General features: G+C 42.6%; 2 protein-coding genes across 4 annotated transcripts; both read right to left on the minus strand.

Moving 5' to 3' along the window:
* Positions 1–69: 69 nt before the first annotated feature.
* psma6a (proteasome 20S subunit alpha 6a) lies at positions 70–3,362 on the minus strand. The gene is made up of 7 exons (XM_069173014.1): positions 3,191–3,362; positions 2,357–2,451; positions 2,183–2,264; positions 1,905–2,060; positions 1,484–1,662; positions 1,224–1,318; positions 70–801 (listed from the first exon to the last, which is right to left on the minus strand). Exons 1-7 carry the CDS (start codon positions 3,264–3,266, stop codon positions 744–746), a joined length of 741 nt encoding a protein of 246 aa, XP_069029115.1. The 5' UTR covers positions 3,267–3,362; the 3' UTR covers positions 70–743.
* Positions 3,363–3,552: 190 nt separating this feature from the next.
* Positions 3,553–13,140, minus strand: prorp (protein only RNase P catalytic subunit). Of its 3 annotated transcripts, none has more exons than XM_069172983.1 (11): positions 13,055–13,140; positions 12,358–12,759; positions 12,121–12,259; positions 11,696–11,930; positions 11,300–11,610; positions 10,919–10,966; positions 10,670–10,802; positions 5,024–5,134; positions 4,311–4,459; positions 3,877–4,075; positions 3,553–3,789 (listed from the first exon to the last, which is right to left on the minus strand). In XM_069172983.1, exons 2-11 carry the CDS (start codon positions 12,740–12,742, stop codon positions 3,658–3,660), a joined length of 1,842 nt encoding a protein of 613 aa, XP_069029084.1. In that variant the 5' UTR covers positions 12,743–12,759; positions 13,055–13,140; the 3' UTR covers positions 3,553–3,657. The 3 variants fall into 3 exon arrangements, with proteins under 3 accessions (XP_069029084.1, XP_069029085.1, XP_069029083.1); XM_069172984.1 differs by having other exon boundaries at positions 12,358–12,700; positions 13,060–13,066; XM_069172982.1 differs by having other exon boundaries at positions 12,358–13,121.
* Positions 13,141–13,555: the final 415 nt, after the last annotated feature.

Raw genomic sequence — 13,555 nt, forward strand, 5'->3', positions numbered from 1 at the left:
TTCCAATCAATCTAAACCGACGGTGGTCGGGATGTTAAACAGGAATACCGACGCACAGACACGTAAACATGTTCCATAAAAACACAGCGTTTAATAGAAGTGCGGTTCTGTACAGAGAGGTTGAGATGATGATCGAGCCGACTTTGACCTGAGCAGACTTAAAACAGAGGTGTGATGATGGAGACCGTCGCCGTGGGAGACCTCCCACCGCTGTTCCCTGGGTTGTTACGGTGTCCACGGCATGAACATCATCATCAAACTGAACACAATGGAGAGAGAGAGAGAGAGAGAGAGAAGACTGTATAGCAGACGGGTAAAGTGAGAGAGATGTAGTGGCAGCCCTGAGTCCATGTGTAAGAGGTATTGTGCTGTCGCTGCGGTGCGTTATAACACCTCCGTCGTCCACATCTGCTCGTGTCACGTTCAGCAGAGACGGAAGATGAATCGTGTGATGGACTGACGTGAATGTCCAGGATCAGAAGGAGAAGGCGGGAGGAGTCGCTGTGTGGACGCCATCCCGTCGTTGTTTGAGTGTCGGTGCGGATGGATGACGGGTCGAACCCACCTGATGTAAAACGTCTTTTATCTCCCTGTTTTTTTTGTTTTTTTTATACATCTCTTCTGAACGAGATGACACCGGCTCCTCATTTGTTTTCTTTCTACTTGAGACTTTTGTGTGAGGGATGTTTCAGTCTTTCCGTTTTTTTATCGTCCTGTTTTCTAAAACTTGCTGCCAACTTTCTTCACTCTCTGTCAGACAAAGCGATCAGGTGAACATCGATCTCCTCCTCGGACAGAATCCTGGAACACAAACCCACAATTTAATGGCCATATATTGTATTATTTTTTTGTGCGCACACACACACACACACACACACACACACACACACACACACACACACACACACACAAAACACTGAGAACAAGCTCAACCATGTAAGCCGTTGCTTTGATCTCATCTCTGGTTTTAGTTTGAGGGAATTTCCATTACAACACTCTCTCAACACTCTTTTTCTCATTTAAAAAAAAACAAAAAACTTATGAATCCTTGACGGAGCCAAAACATGACCAGCTTTTTACTGCTTTGAACTTTCTTCCAGTAACACCCAGCTTCATGTTTATTCTACGAAACCCATTTACAGCAGCAGCTGGGCGATGAAAAGAGCCTTTCACCCAAAATCATTTTTCATTATTCACGGCTATCAAGATATTTTTTTTCTCACTTGAATTGAGGTTCCTGTGTCTTGACGACTCCCACCTCCAGCTCCGAGGGCTTGAAGTCGATGCACAGAACAGTGGAGAGACACGAGATGGCCGTCTGTTCAGAGACAAGAAGGAAAGACATGTTGAAATGTAAGAAAGGAAGGAGAGGAGAGGAAAGGAAATTCAATATTGTACCTTTGAAACAGATGAAGTTGGAGGAGCTCATTGTTTTTAATACCAAAGTAAGATGGAAGATTAAGTGTGTGTGCGTGTCCTTTACCTCGACAGTCTGCTCGTAGGTCCAGTCCAGCTTCTTCTTGACCTTCTTCTCCAGGAAACTGGTGGCCTCAGTCTGTTTGACTCCGGCCGCTGTGGCCTTAAAGCCGCAGTAGTAGCCGGCCGGATCACACTTATACAGCTGCGGGCCCAACTCATCATCCAGCCCGACCACCATCATACCTGGAGGAGGGAGACCACCACGTTAAAAAAAAAGAAAGAAGTCGTCTATTTATTCTACTGAAACATCTGGACTGACTATTAGAGAAGAAAAAAAAAATGCTTGTGGAGCCGCAAACTTCACAAAGTCAAGCTTATATATGTTTGGAAGTTTTTTTAACAGGTCAATTTGACTTGAAGCCTCATACAGCAGATATTAATCACATGTTTTTGATACACACACAAAATGCATGTGTGTCACTCACAGCAGCCGAGCGGCCTCATCTCGGCGTTCTGGGTGTAGACCTGGCAGAGGTCAGCCATGCGTTTGCACAACATGTCCACCGGGATCTCGTAGCCGTACTTGTACATCCAGTTCGCCGCTTCGTACCGAGCTCTCTGCACCTGAGACCTGCTGTCAGCTGGAGGGCGGCGACACAGAGAGACAGAAAGTATTTACATACGAATGACCTGAAGAACGGACAAATACAAGAAATGTGACGCGGGACGGACGGACGGACGGACGGTCGGCCGAGACGTTTACCCGTCATGCCGGTCATCAGGCAGCCGATGTTCTCCGTGATCCTGAACAGATGTGTGACCGTCGTGGCGTCCAACAGCTTGTCCTTAAGAGAGGCACAAGGAGAGACGTTGCTACGGGAGACTCGTACGTCCAAAACCTTCCACCAGTGAAAACATAAATGTGCTGCGTACTGACGGGGACTTTCCTCTGCGTGACCACCACGACGCAGTCCTTCCCCCGGACCGCCACGGAGGTCAGTCCTCCCTGGTTGATGGCCTTGAAGGCGTACTCTGAAGGAGCAACACAAACAGTTTCATCCGGAAGCAAAGCAGCTCGTTGTTTTGGATTCACAGGAACTTTACAGATTATAAATGGCTCTTTATCGGTGTGTTTGTGCTGATGGAAAGTGTTATTTAGCTTTCCGAGGTTTGCTTTTCGTTAGATTTGTTCTCCATCTGGTTCATTTTTATAGAAAGCAGTTATAAGTGGTGGAAAGTAACTAAGTACATTTACTTAAGTACTGTGCTTGCCACATTTCAGAGAAAAATATTGTACTTTCTACTCGATTACATTTATTTAACAGCTTAAATTTACTTCTTCGATGAATATTTGACACGATTGATAAAAGAACAAGCTTTTAAAATGTTATATTAAACAAATGGTTTCCAGCCTGTTTGTCACATTTCAGATGTCTGAGCTGTTAACATCACCAAAAAAAACAACTTCTCACAGTTTCATTTCAATAAAATGATCAAATATTTCATTAAAAATTCGTGAAAAAGTAAAAAAAAAAAAACTGAAAACAGATTTCAGAACTTAATCTCTTGTCTTTTCCCAGGAATCAATAATAATAATGAATCTGCTGTCCCTGTTTATAAAACTGAAAGTAGTTTAAACTAACAGCAACATGCTGCACTATGAATGACGTCATTTATAATAAAGTCTCAGGAGCTGTTAGCACGTTAGCCTGTTAGCTCAGCAGGTGATGACAGAGCAGGTTGACTTTCCTCCATTTCCTCCACTACTGACCGACTTGGTAGAGTCTTCCTTCCGGGGAGAAAATGGTGATATGCCGGTCAAAGCCTGCACTTGACCCGCGAGACATGACGGCAGGAAATAACTGATGTAATTGTGGCGGATACCGAATATGAAACTAAACCAGCAGCAGCTGACGGAAACAAAACAAAGAGAACCGTCCGCACCGGAAGTGATGCGTCCGACTGAGCGCTACCACTTCCGGGTCGACTCTGCGGATTTGTAGTTTTTGTAGTTTGTTTAATACAACTAGTCACAAAAAAAAATCTGAATGAATGTTTCTTATGGTTAAAAATTGGATAAATATTTTTATTTATTTATTATTTTTTTTTAAAGAAAACACAGAACACATCAAACTTGGTAAATCCTTTATTTACAGTTATTTCCAAAGGTTGCATTTGATTCTCATAGATGTTTAAAAAAAAAAAAAAAAAAACTCATGATGTGAAATAAGTGTGTGTTCAGTGCTTTTTGGTGAGACACAACCATCGTTGGGGCACTTCGTAGGTGCTCCTGTCCTCCGTGTCGTCGTCGTAGGGGACGTGCCACGAGTCCTCTGAAGTCTGGACAATGGTGTCATAGCTGGGAATACTCTACCAACACACACACACACACACACACACGGTTCATTGATATGCTTATTTCCCATCATGCCTAATTACACCCTCCATTTTCCTCACCTGAAATCGGACCCTCCTGCCGGCCGTGACGTACCCGTCCACCACCAGCTGATGACCCCGCTGCCACTTGAAGAAGAGCCGTCTGGTGGCTCCGTCCGGCAGGCAGGCCTTGTGGTCCCTCATCAGGTCCCTGCTCACGAACCGACACTCGTTCCCAGAATGCAAAGTGGCGTACAGCAGGAACGGGTCGTCCTCCGAACTGAGAGGCGGGAGAGCGACGTGAATTCACCACAAAATAGATCCTCCGCCTTTTCTGATGATTACGACACCTTTTGATTTTTCGACGTCTTTCAATTCATGCACGAGTTAAATCAGTTGCATTTTCATGATTGAATAAATAATTTGGGATTTCATGTTGCTTTTTACAACGCTGGCCGTGTTTTTATTCTGTGGAGCACATTTCATGCAGTTCGTTGTTGTGGTCAGCTGCTCACATGTTGTCGGTGAAGAAGCAGTGGGCTTTCTGCTGGATGAGGTTCATGTTGTGTCTGTCCCAGGATCTGGAGGGCCACAGCATGTGTTTCCTGCCCAGCACCAGGACGGTCAGGCCCTGACGCTGCAGCTCCGACACCACCGCCAACAGCTGAAACACACACGTACGTACCTCAACACTTTCAAATTGTACTCGAGTTTAAAAGAAAAAAAGTAGAACATGAATCTGTAATGAGCTGAATGTCTGTCTGGAGCTTCATTCAGATACACGCTCCTACAGTAACGTTCGTCTCTGTACTTTCCTCCGTCTGCAGCTACTTCACACTATGAGAAAGATGTGACGGATTTTGGACAGAGGGACAGAACGTAAGTCGTCTCTCGCGCACACACACACACACACACACACACACACACACACACACCCTGACAGACAGATGTGGGCAGCCAGACAAGTAGGCTCGGCGTTGTTAAAAACAGGTATTGGCCACTTAAGACACATAAAGACTCCTACACGCTTCACAGGTTTAGTCATTGTGGAACTACAGCAGAAAAGCCCCTCGGTCGGAGAGACACAACATGTGGGAAGGAACCACTCAGATGTGGACTATGAAACTCGTGTGTGTGCAGAATTATCACGTGCATAAAGGGCAGACTGTGAAATATTTCATACTTTTAAATCACATTTTGCATCCAGGTGCATCTGTTAGTTTCTCACCGTCTCGGACATCTTGCCTCTGTCCTTGTTGCTATTTGCCACATTCAGCCCGTCTACGACCACGTCGAAGGCTGGCCTCCTCTTCACAAACACCTTGAAGCGCTCCAGCTCCTGAAAGCAGAGAGGTATGATGTATAAACTGTGATATCCAGAGAAACATAGATCAGTGAAGGACTAGTTGTTAAAAAAAAAAAAAAGCAGAGATAAAGATAGACAGGTTATGTCTGCATATTGTGCCTTATTGTACAAAAGTATTTGAATTTGCATATCACGACATTATTGCTTGTTGTGATTGAACTGGATTCGTTAAGAGTGTCGACGTTAACAGAAGCTTCTAACAGACAGACGACAATGTGACAAAAGCAGAGAACAGACCGATATTCATACATACGAACTACAATCAAGCATGCAAAAATACAATGCAACTGCCAACCTGCTGATATTTATTCAGTCATATTTACTGTGCTTACAGTAAACAAAAGAACCTGCTGAAGTAAGTGGTCAGCATGCTGATATTTGCGAACTCGCCCTTAATGCAAAGTAGCTCCGACTGACGGGAATCGTCATCGCTTTTTCAGTATTTGATGATAATCTGACGTATCGGACTGATTCAAATGTTGAATTCATGTCGGTGCCTCAAGTATCACCGGGCTCACCTCTCAGGCCACGAATCCTGTTCCCATCTATCCGGTAGATAAAGAGACATTTCACTGAATGTGTAATAAATCTGACCAGCTGCTGTTTGAGGGAAAATCTGAGTCGGGGTCATTAAAGTCAGCAGGATTATCCTCTGGGGACCATCAATCAACGGATTTTCATCAGAATCTTAAAGAGATATTTCGGTACAACTAAAAAAAGACAATATAACTATGGAATATTGGTCAGAGTTTTGCTGTGTTTTATTGTTTTTGTTTTTAGTTATTTAGTGTGCTACCAGCTGCAGGTAAAAACCCATTAAATGCACAAATAAGTGAAGTAACTACCCACAGATTTTCTTACTGAATAAATAGTGACTGTCCACTTATTCTCTCTTTGACCATCTGGCAGTTGTCAAATTTACTCCTTGTAATGTTTCTGACTTCCTGAATCGGACAGTTTGAGCTGTCTAATAACAACATCAGCGCTTTGTTCCTCCTCCGAGTCGATGAGTGTGTCTTAGCACCTGTGAGCTAACTTCCCTGATGGTTGGCTAGTTTTCTCACTTACTCATCGCGGACCTGCCAGTATAAAAAAATAAAATAATAAAATAAATCTGGTCTTTCCTTCTCGGTTGCAAGATGGCAGAGTGCCAGTTTATAATCTAACAGTAACCTGTGTTATCTTTAAGTTTAGTAGCTTCTAAAATTCAGGCTCTGACAACCTGAGTGATCATGATTTTTTATTTATTTTCTTTTACACTCAGATTAATATGACAGAATGTAAAGTGCCAGCTGCTGGAGGACGCTTAGATCTTTTATATGCGCCACATTTGGACAATCCAGTGCTTATGTAAACGTCCTTTAAAGGGGCAAATATACACTAAGAAATCTAATGAGAGACATATGTAGCTGTTCAGTGCCTTCAGCTTAATCGACCATTACTGCAGCGTTTAAAAATGCAGAAAACAGCCAAGTTATAATTTGCTGAATCATTTTGTGCCATCTGACAGTCAAATATAAACGCCACAGGTTTTCTTTTGCTCTGTTTTTACCCCCAGGGAGTTCTGTTCACTTCAGTGTCTACAGCTTTGCACCACAGCAGGAAAGTTGTGCTGCAGCTCAGAATAGGCTTCCAGCATAGGAACATTGGTGGTGCTTTCACTTTTAGACAGCAGCAATATGGAAATAGGCTGCTGTGAATTCCCCTGGACTTGAAACTTAAAGTGCGTGCGCAGTATCATGAATGCACATTAAAACTGTGACTGTAAAAAGAAGCTTTGATGGAGCTCCTATAAAACGCCTGATAGACTCAGTCGATGCTTTCTCATCTTTTTAGATTGTTTTTAAAAGGCTAGTTTTGAGATGAAGGAGATGTGTGTTTTAGGTGGGCCAAAACAAAATAGAAAAAAAGAGTTATAAAGTTTAACAAATGTTTAAAAAAAATTAAAAGAAAGCTACATTTATAGAGATGAAGATGAAGAAGAGAATGAGAGGAGGAGAAAGAGGAGGAGGAGAAGGAGGAGGAGGAGGAGGAGGAGGAGAGTTAAAGTCCAGTATAATTATCCAGGGACTTTCCAGAGCTGATATGTGAAACCGGCTCATTGTGCTGTTGTGGATAATATGACGGCTTAAAACACTCATACATTTGTACTTGCATACATAAGCTTATAGAACCATCATCACACAAAGCACAATCGTTTTCTGTGAAAATATCCAGCGATATTACCGCTTATCTATAAACAGTGATGTGAAAATTCAGACTGCAAAGATATAAAACTAACTGACCCCTTAGTGAAGGATGCAGGTTATAAATAAATCATCAACTTCAGTTCAAACAATATTTAAAAGAACTTCCTCCTCAGTCCAGTTTATCTTGTTTCTAAATCTTATCACGTGTTCTGTCCTAATCTACTTCACATGTTTATCTAAACATTTCAGATTTTGATCTGAGAGGACATCTGCAAATGCATCAAATACATATTTTATATTTAATAATCCACAGTTAAGTAAAGTTATATCAGAGTAATGTTAGAAATGAATGGGTCTGTATTTTAGCACACATACTAACCAAACCTGCTGACTGTCAGCAGCATCTTTGTCTACATTATAAGTTGTATGAAAGAATAATGTCCCACAACAACTGACTCTAAAGTGCTTTGCGGACATCGTAGGCTGAATTATTTTACATTATATTAAAGATTAGTATATTAATTAACACATGTCAGTGTTCTTCAGTATTTGATTAAAATTTTTATCAGTGTAAGATAGAAATTAAAGCATTTGGTGAAAAAAACAACAACCTCGTAGCTGCAGCAGTAACACCAGAGAGCGATGCAGAACTGTATGAAGCATTTTAATGTTTATTTTTTTTTTATTTCTTGTGATTGTTATTTTTATTCCTATTATTATATTTTACTCCTTTGTCCGCTCATCTGTCCTGTTCTTATGAACACGTGATCTCAGGAACGCCTCGAGGCAGTTTCTTCAAATTTGGCACAAGCGTTCACCCGAACTTAAATGAACTGAAATTCGATTTTGGTGGTCAAAGGTCAAAGGCCACTGTGACCTAAACTGAAACTTGACCGGGTGGGGGAGGTACACATACTGAGGTGACACATGTGCATTGTAGTGATGTAAAATTGTTTTTTATTAGAAAAGCAGACGACGCCATCGTGGGAAATAAAAATGTGTTTCGCAGCAGACTTTTTTAACTTCTGCTCCACAGATCTGAAGTCTTGTGCAGTAACTGTTGAAATACGTCCTCGAGGCACACAAACACTCGAAGGTCCTGAGAATAAAACATGCTGCATGCAGCTGATGGGAGACTTCTTTAATAAGACAACTTTTGTGAAACTTTAAATAAAAGTCTTTAAAAAACATTTTGTTAAATGAAACTCCAAACAAGAGGTTTCACAAAGATGTCAGCTCCATTTTATATTACAAAATATAAAACGACAGCAGTTCTGTTAGTTTGCATTATTTAGCATGAGGGGTTTCTATTCTTGTTGTCACTGGGTGTCGTAACATTACAGTTATCAGCACATTCAGGCTGAAGGTTGCCTGCTTCCTCGCCCTGCATCTGTTGCTTCATTGTTGTCTGAAGCACTCTGTTTGCCCTCATAATGACTTGCCTTAAGTGGGTCATTAATAAAGTCTTCGTCTGTCTGTCGGCTCAGCAGGAGGTCGCTGCTGTCCAGATTCACATGCTGGAAATCCCCTTAATTTAACGAACTACTCCACCAACAAACTCCCCGCCGACTACTAGAAACCACAAAGGAACACTTGCAAAACTCTCTCTGTTCATAAATTAAATACAACACGTACAGCTGCGTAACGCTGAAGTGGCCAAGTTTCTTTTTGGAACTATTTCAGGTGAATAACCTAGTTTTTTTTTACGTTTAGTGTTATTGCGTTATAAAAACACACGGCCAGTACATTCCAATCCAATGAAAAGCGTGTGCTTTGGCTCCACACAGACACGCACGTATGCATGCAAAATAAAATAATGACTCCCTTCACTTGTAAAAAGGAAGCATAAAAAAATACAGGCTTTAAGTTTGCGTGCGAGTGCATCCTGTTAGCTGGTGTAAAGATCTGATTATCTTTGTGATGCAGCTGAATATCAAACAGGTGGTGGGAATCCTGCATGTTTAGAAAGCAACGAGCTGAATGATGCTTTCGTTGATATATTGAAGCCTCACACACCACATGACAGGAGGAGCATTCATATCTCAAAGCAAACAAAGTCATTTTATTTTGAATTTTATGTAAAACTTACAACTTGCTGCACAAAGTTGCAAAAACATCTTCATAACTAAATTTCCCAAGTACCACTTCCTGCTGCAGACACCAACAATGTTTTATAGAATAAAATTCACTTCTTTAACTGCAGCAGCCTCAGAGAGACAAAATAACAACAATAAGAGCATTAGGCTATTGTTTCAAAATCAAACAATATAGTTAATACACAAATTATGTCACTAGCATAAAATATATTAATGTCAAAGCACTAGATTTGACTCAATTGTAATTGTATGTTGTCTATAATAAAATTTGAATTCAACCACCAGGTTATGTGTGAGTGGTACGCATACCATAGTTTGGGAATCACTTCCTAAAACAAATATGTTTTAAAACGGGAACAACAGCTCTCCTGGTTCTAATCTCGGGTAACAAACCCACCTGTTTAAACTAACGTGCTGTTTCTCACTTGATTAGCGCAGACAGAAAGTGAAGTTTCTCTTTTCCTCGTCAAAAAAACCCCCCAATCAGACTATAAAGGCAGGAAAATGTCAAACTTTGGGGAGATGGAGGAGACGACTCGGTCACATCATCTTCTGTCTCTTAGACTGATTATTACTAACAAATATCAAAGTCGCCCCAGCACAGAGAAATGAATCAATAAAGTCTTTGAAGCTGAAGGACAATCAGCTGAACTCGTTGTGAAACGTTGAGTCTGTCAGACGGAGGTCAGTTCAGAAGCTGTTTTCCTCTCAGACAGTGAAAGCAGTTGTTTGAACAGAGATCAAAAGTCTGTCGAGCTGCTGCTGCTCGTGTACTAATGACGCCATCTAGCAGATGTTAGCTGGAAACGGCCAGAGAGATGATTCTGGTTTAAATATCTGGGTTTTGAAAGACAATCTTTTTTTTTTTTTTTTTACACATGAAGGAAGAAATTGCTATTTTAAATTTTTAGTAATTATAATTTCCAACTTTAAAAAGAAAAAAAAAGCTGGTAATAATGTGGTATTTGAAACTGACTACTGAAGTGAATTTATCAGTGTAATTTATATTTAATGGGCTGCAAAGAGACCTCCATTAATATCAGTGAATGCAAACAGATTTTTCAGAAATAACCTGTTTATATCAATGTGTAGTTCAGACCTTTAAAGACCTGAAAAGATTTGAATAGTTACAGACGTATTAAGGCTCCTGTGTGTGTGTGTGTGTGTGTGTGTGTGTGTGTGTGTGTGTGTGTGTGTGCGTGCGTGTGTGTGTGTGTGTGTACCTCTGGCGTGGTCTTGTTGAAGACATCTCGGCCCTGAATGATGTCGGCCATCACTCGGTCTTTCAGCTGCTGGTACTCGTCAGCGGTGAGCTGGATGGACTCTAATTTTGACCCACAGCATCCACACACTCCCCTAAACAAACACACACACACACACACACACATATACATACGTGACACATGTTATCACAAAAGAACATACATACAAAGATGGATGAAAAAATAAATACCAGGTGGTGTTATTATTACTTTGGGGTGGCACTGGTCCAACTTCCTGTCCAATGGTGTCCTGGGAGACTGAAGATGAGAAGGAAGAGATGAAGAATTGAAATATTTTGGGCAAGCAGGGATCATCACAGGAAGTTCATACGCATGAGAAAACCTTCAGGTATATTTGTAACATAATGGAGGTGAAAAAAAAGGGCAAAAACCTCCTAAAAATGCATTTGATGCCTCACTAGTCAGGACAGACTTTAGGGATGAAGTTTGAGGTGAGCACTTCTTCAGTTCATTATTGTGGTTCAACTGTCTTGTTTGCATATTATTAATGAAGGTAAACTGTCTTGAATTACAGCAGATTCTGATGCATCCAGCCTCTGATCTCCACCTGAACATCAGTGTCTCTCGTACCTCTCAAACCAGGTCTTGATGCTGCTGGTGAGGCGGCGCTGCGGGTAGGTCTGGTTGTTCCTCATGTGCAGCAGGATCCCCATCAGCCTCTCCTGCTGGTCAGTCTGAGACATTCCTTCTCCTTCTCCTGCGCCTCCTTCCTCCTCCTCAGTCTTTCTCGCTCCATTAAACAGGACATCCCAGGTCTCCTGATGTGGACTCAGTCCCTTTTCCATGAGTTCATCGTAAAGAGCCCAGGCAGTGGCTGCGCTGTTGTGCAGGGCCGCTGCCGCGATGACGTCGCCGTAGTTACGCGGTGATGGGACATAAACCTATTTGGCACGACGGTAACACCAGATGACGACACACGATATGTACGTCAGCATCCATAATGAGTTTAAGCAGACAGCCGCTCACCTTCTTGACCTCCTGCAGGACGCGGACCGCCTCCCTCCACCGCGCCGTCCGGCTGAAGGACTTGATGAAAAGACTGGAGGCGCCCGTGTCCAGAGACGGGAAGCTTCCCCGCATGATGTCGTAGACGTCGAACACCTCGGCATCGTGGCCGCCACTCACACACAGCGTCAGATACCGCAGCAGCAGCTCGTAGGACAGCGTGCCCGTTTCCGTGGCTACAAAAGTCAGCAGGGACCTGCGACAGAAAAAGTCAATGTTTTTGCATTTTCAGTTCTGGATTTCACGTCACGCTTTTTCAGTTTTATTCTCCAAAGTAAAACCGACCGAGACTGAACAACAGACATATTTAGAAATGTTTTAGTTTGCTGCGAGGACAACGGGACCTCCATCAAACATCCTCCTCATCCTCCTCATCCTCCTCTTACTTCGCGACGTCCAGCTCGGCCCCGGAGGTGAACATCGCGCACATCATCTGGACGTCGAAACGTTGGGAGTCTCCCAGAGCCTCCTTCATCTTCTTCCACTCGGCGGCAGCGAGCGGCCGGTCGGGAGGCTGCATCCTTCCTGCGACACGTCAACGAAACAAATCACAATAAAAAAAACAAAAACAAACACACACGCAGAGTTTTTCAGAGCGTAGGGAGATTCCTTCTGTGTCCCACCCGTCCTTCGAGTCGTCCTCCGTTCAGTCTCCTCCTCTTCCTCGGACACCGGAGATGTTTTCCTCTTCAGGAAGTCTGTGGTCCTCTTCGCCGTCCCGGCAGCAAACACAGATTTGGGGAAGGACGGCTTCTCGCGTCTCCTGCTCACTACGTCCTCATCCCGTAACTCGTCTCTCCCCCGTCGGACGGTGCCGTTTGGCGTCCTGCCGTGTCCATCGGTCCGTCCGCTGCTCCGTCCCTCCGTCTGTCTGCCCCCCAGGTTTGAGTTTGTGTCTCTGATGCACAAAAAGCGTGCGGGTGACTTCCACAGAGCCGTCGTCGGTGTGAAGAAAGGCTGCGAGGACTTGAGACATATTCTCACTTTTAAAAGCACGGTGGAGCTCATGTTGGGATGTCTAACCTCTGGGCACAACAGAAATTAATGTAAACTATTTTTGGTAAAAAGTGTCACATTAATAAATCAGATATAATCTTTGACTTATATCAAACTTTAGAAAGTCTTACTTCCCAAACCAGCTAACCACCAAACTGACACATGCTTTTTAGTGACATGAATCTCCAACCTGGAGAAGACACCAGCCTGTTAACTTTGCTGTTTCTAAATACTACCACTTCTTTAAAGCCAAATATCAATCTCGTTTTCTCTACACAGTATTATAATCATAACTATGATTATAACATTATCAATGCGACTCACAGCACCATTGAATGTCCAATCTGAATCACTAAGTCGGGTTCCTTCCAGGTAAATACAACTTCATGGCTCAATACAACTGCAGGAAGGCATGCCGTTTGTCGCACACCGTGACGCCATCAATACTGGACGACGACGTTTGGCGAGTTTTCCAAAATAAATGCGCAAACTTTGATCATTAAAGGAGGAACTCTACATAGCGTAGAGACCTGCCATAAACATAGAGACAAATAACGGTGAAGAATTATAGGGCTTCACCTTTTCGATCGATTTACGTTTTCCCAAAATGTAGAGACGTCGATATTTTTTTTTTTTATTTTGAAATAGAAACAAGTGTTGCCGGAAGTTACGGTCTTGTTTAGCCGCGATTAGATGCTTTTATTTTGAAATAGAAACAAATGTTGCCGGAAATTACGGTCTTGTTTAGCCGCGATTAGATGCTTTTATTTTGAAATAGAAACAAATGTTGCCGGAAGTTACGGTCTTGTTTAGCCGCGATTAATG

This window comes from Embiotoca jacksoni, unplaced genomic scaffold (assembly GCF_022577435.1).
Source record: "Embiotoca jacksoni isolate LCO1_2020_lvr unplaced genomic scaffold, fEmbJac1.0.p SCAF_57, whole genome shotgun sequence".
Taxonomy (NCBI): Eukaryota; Metazoa; Chordata; class Actinopteri; family Embiotocidae; genus Embiotoca; species Embiotoca jacksoni.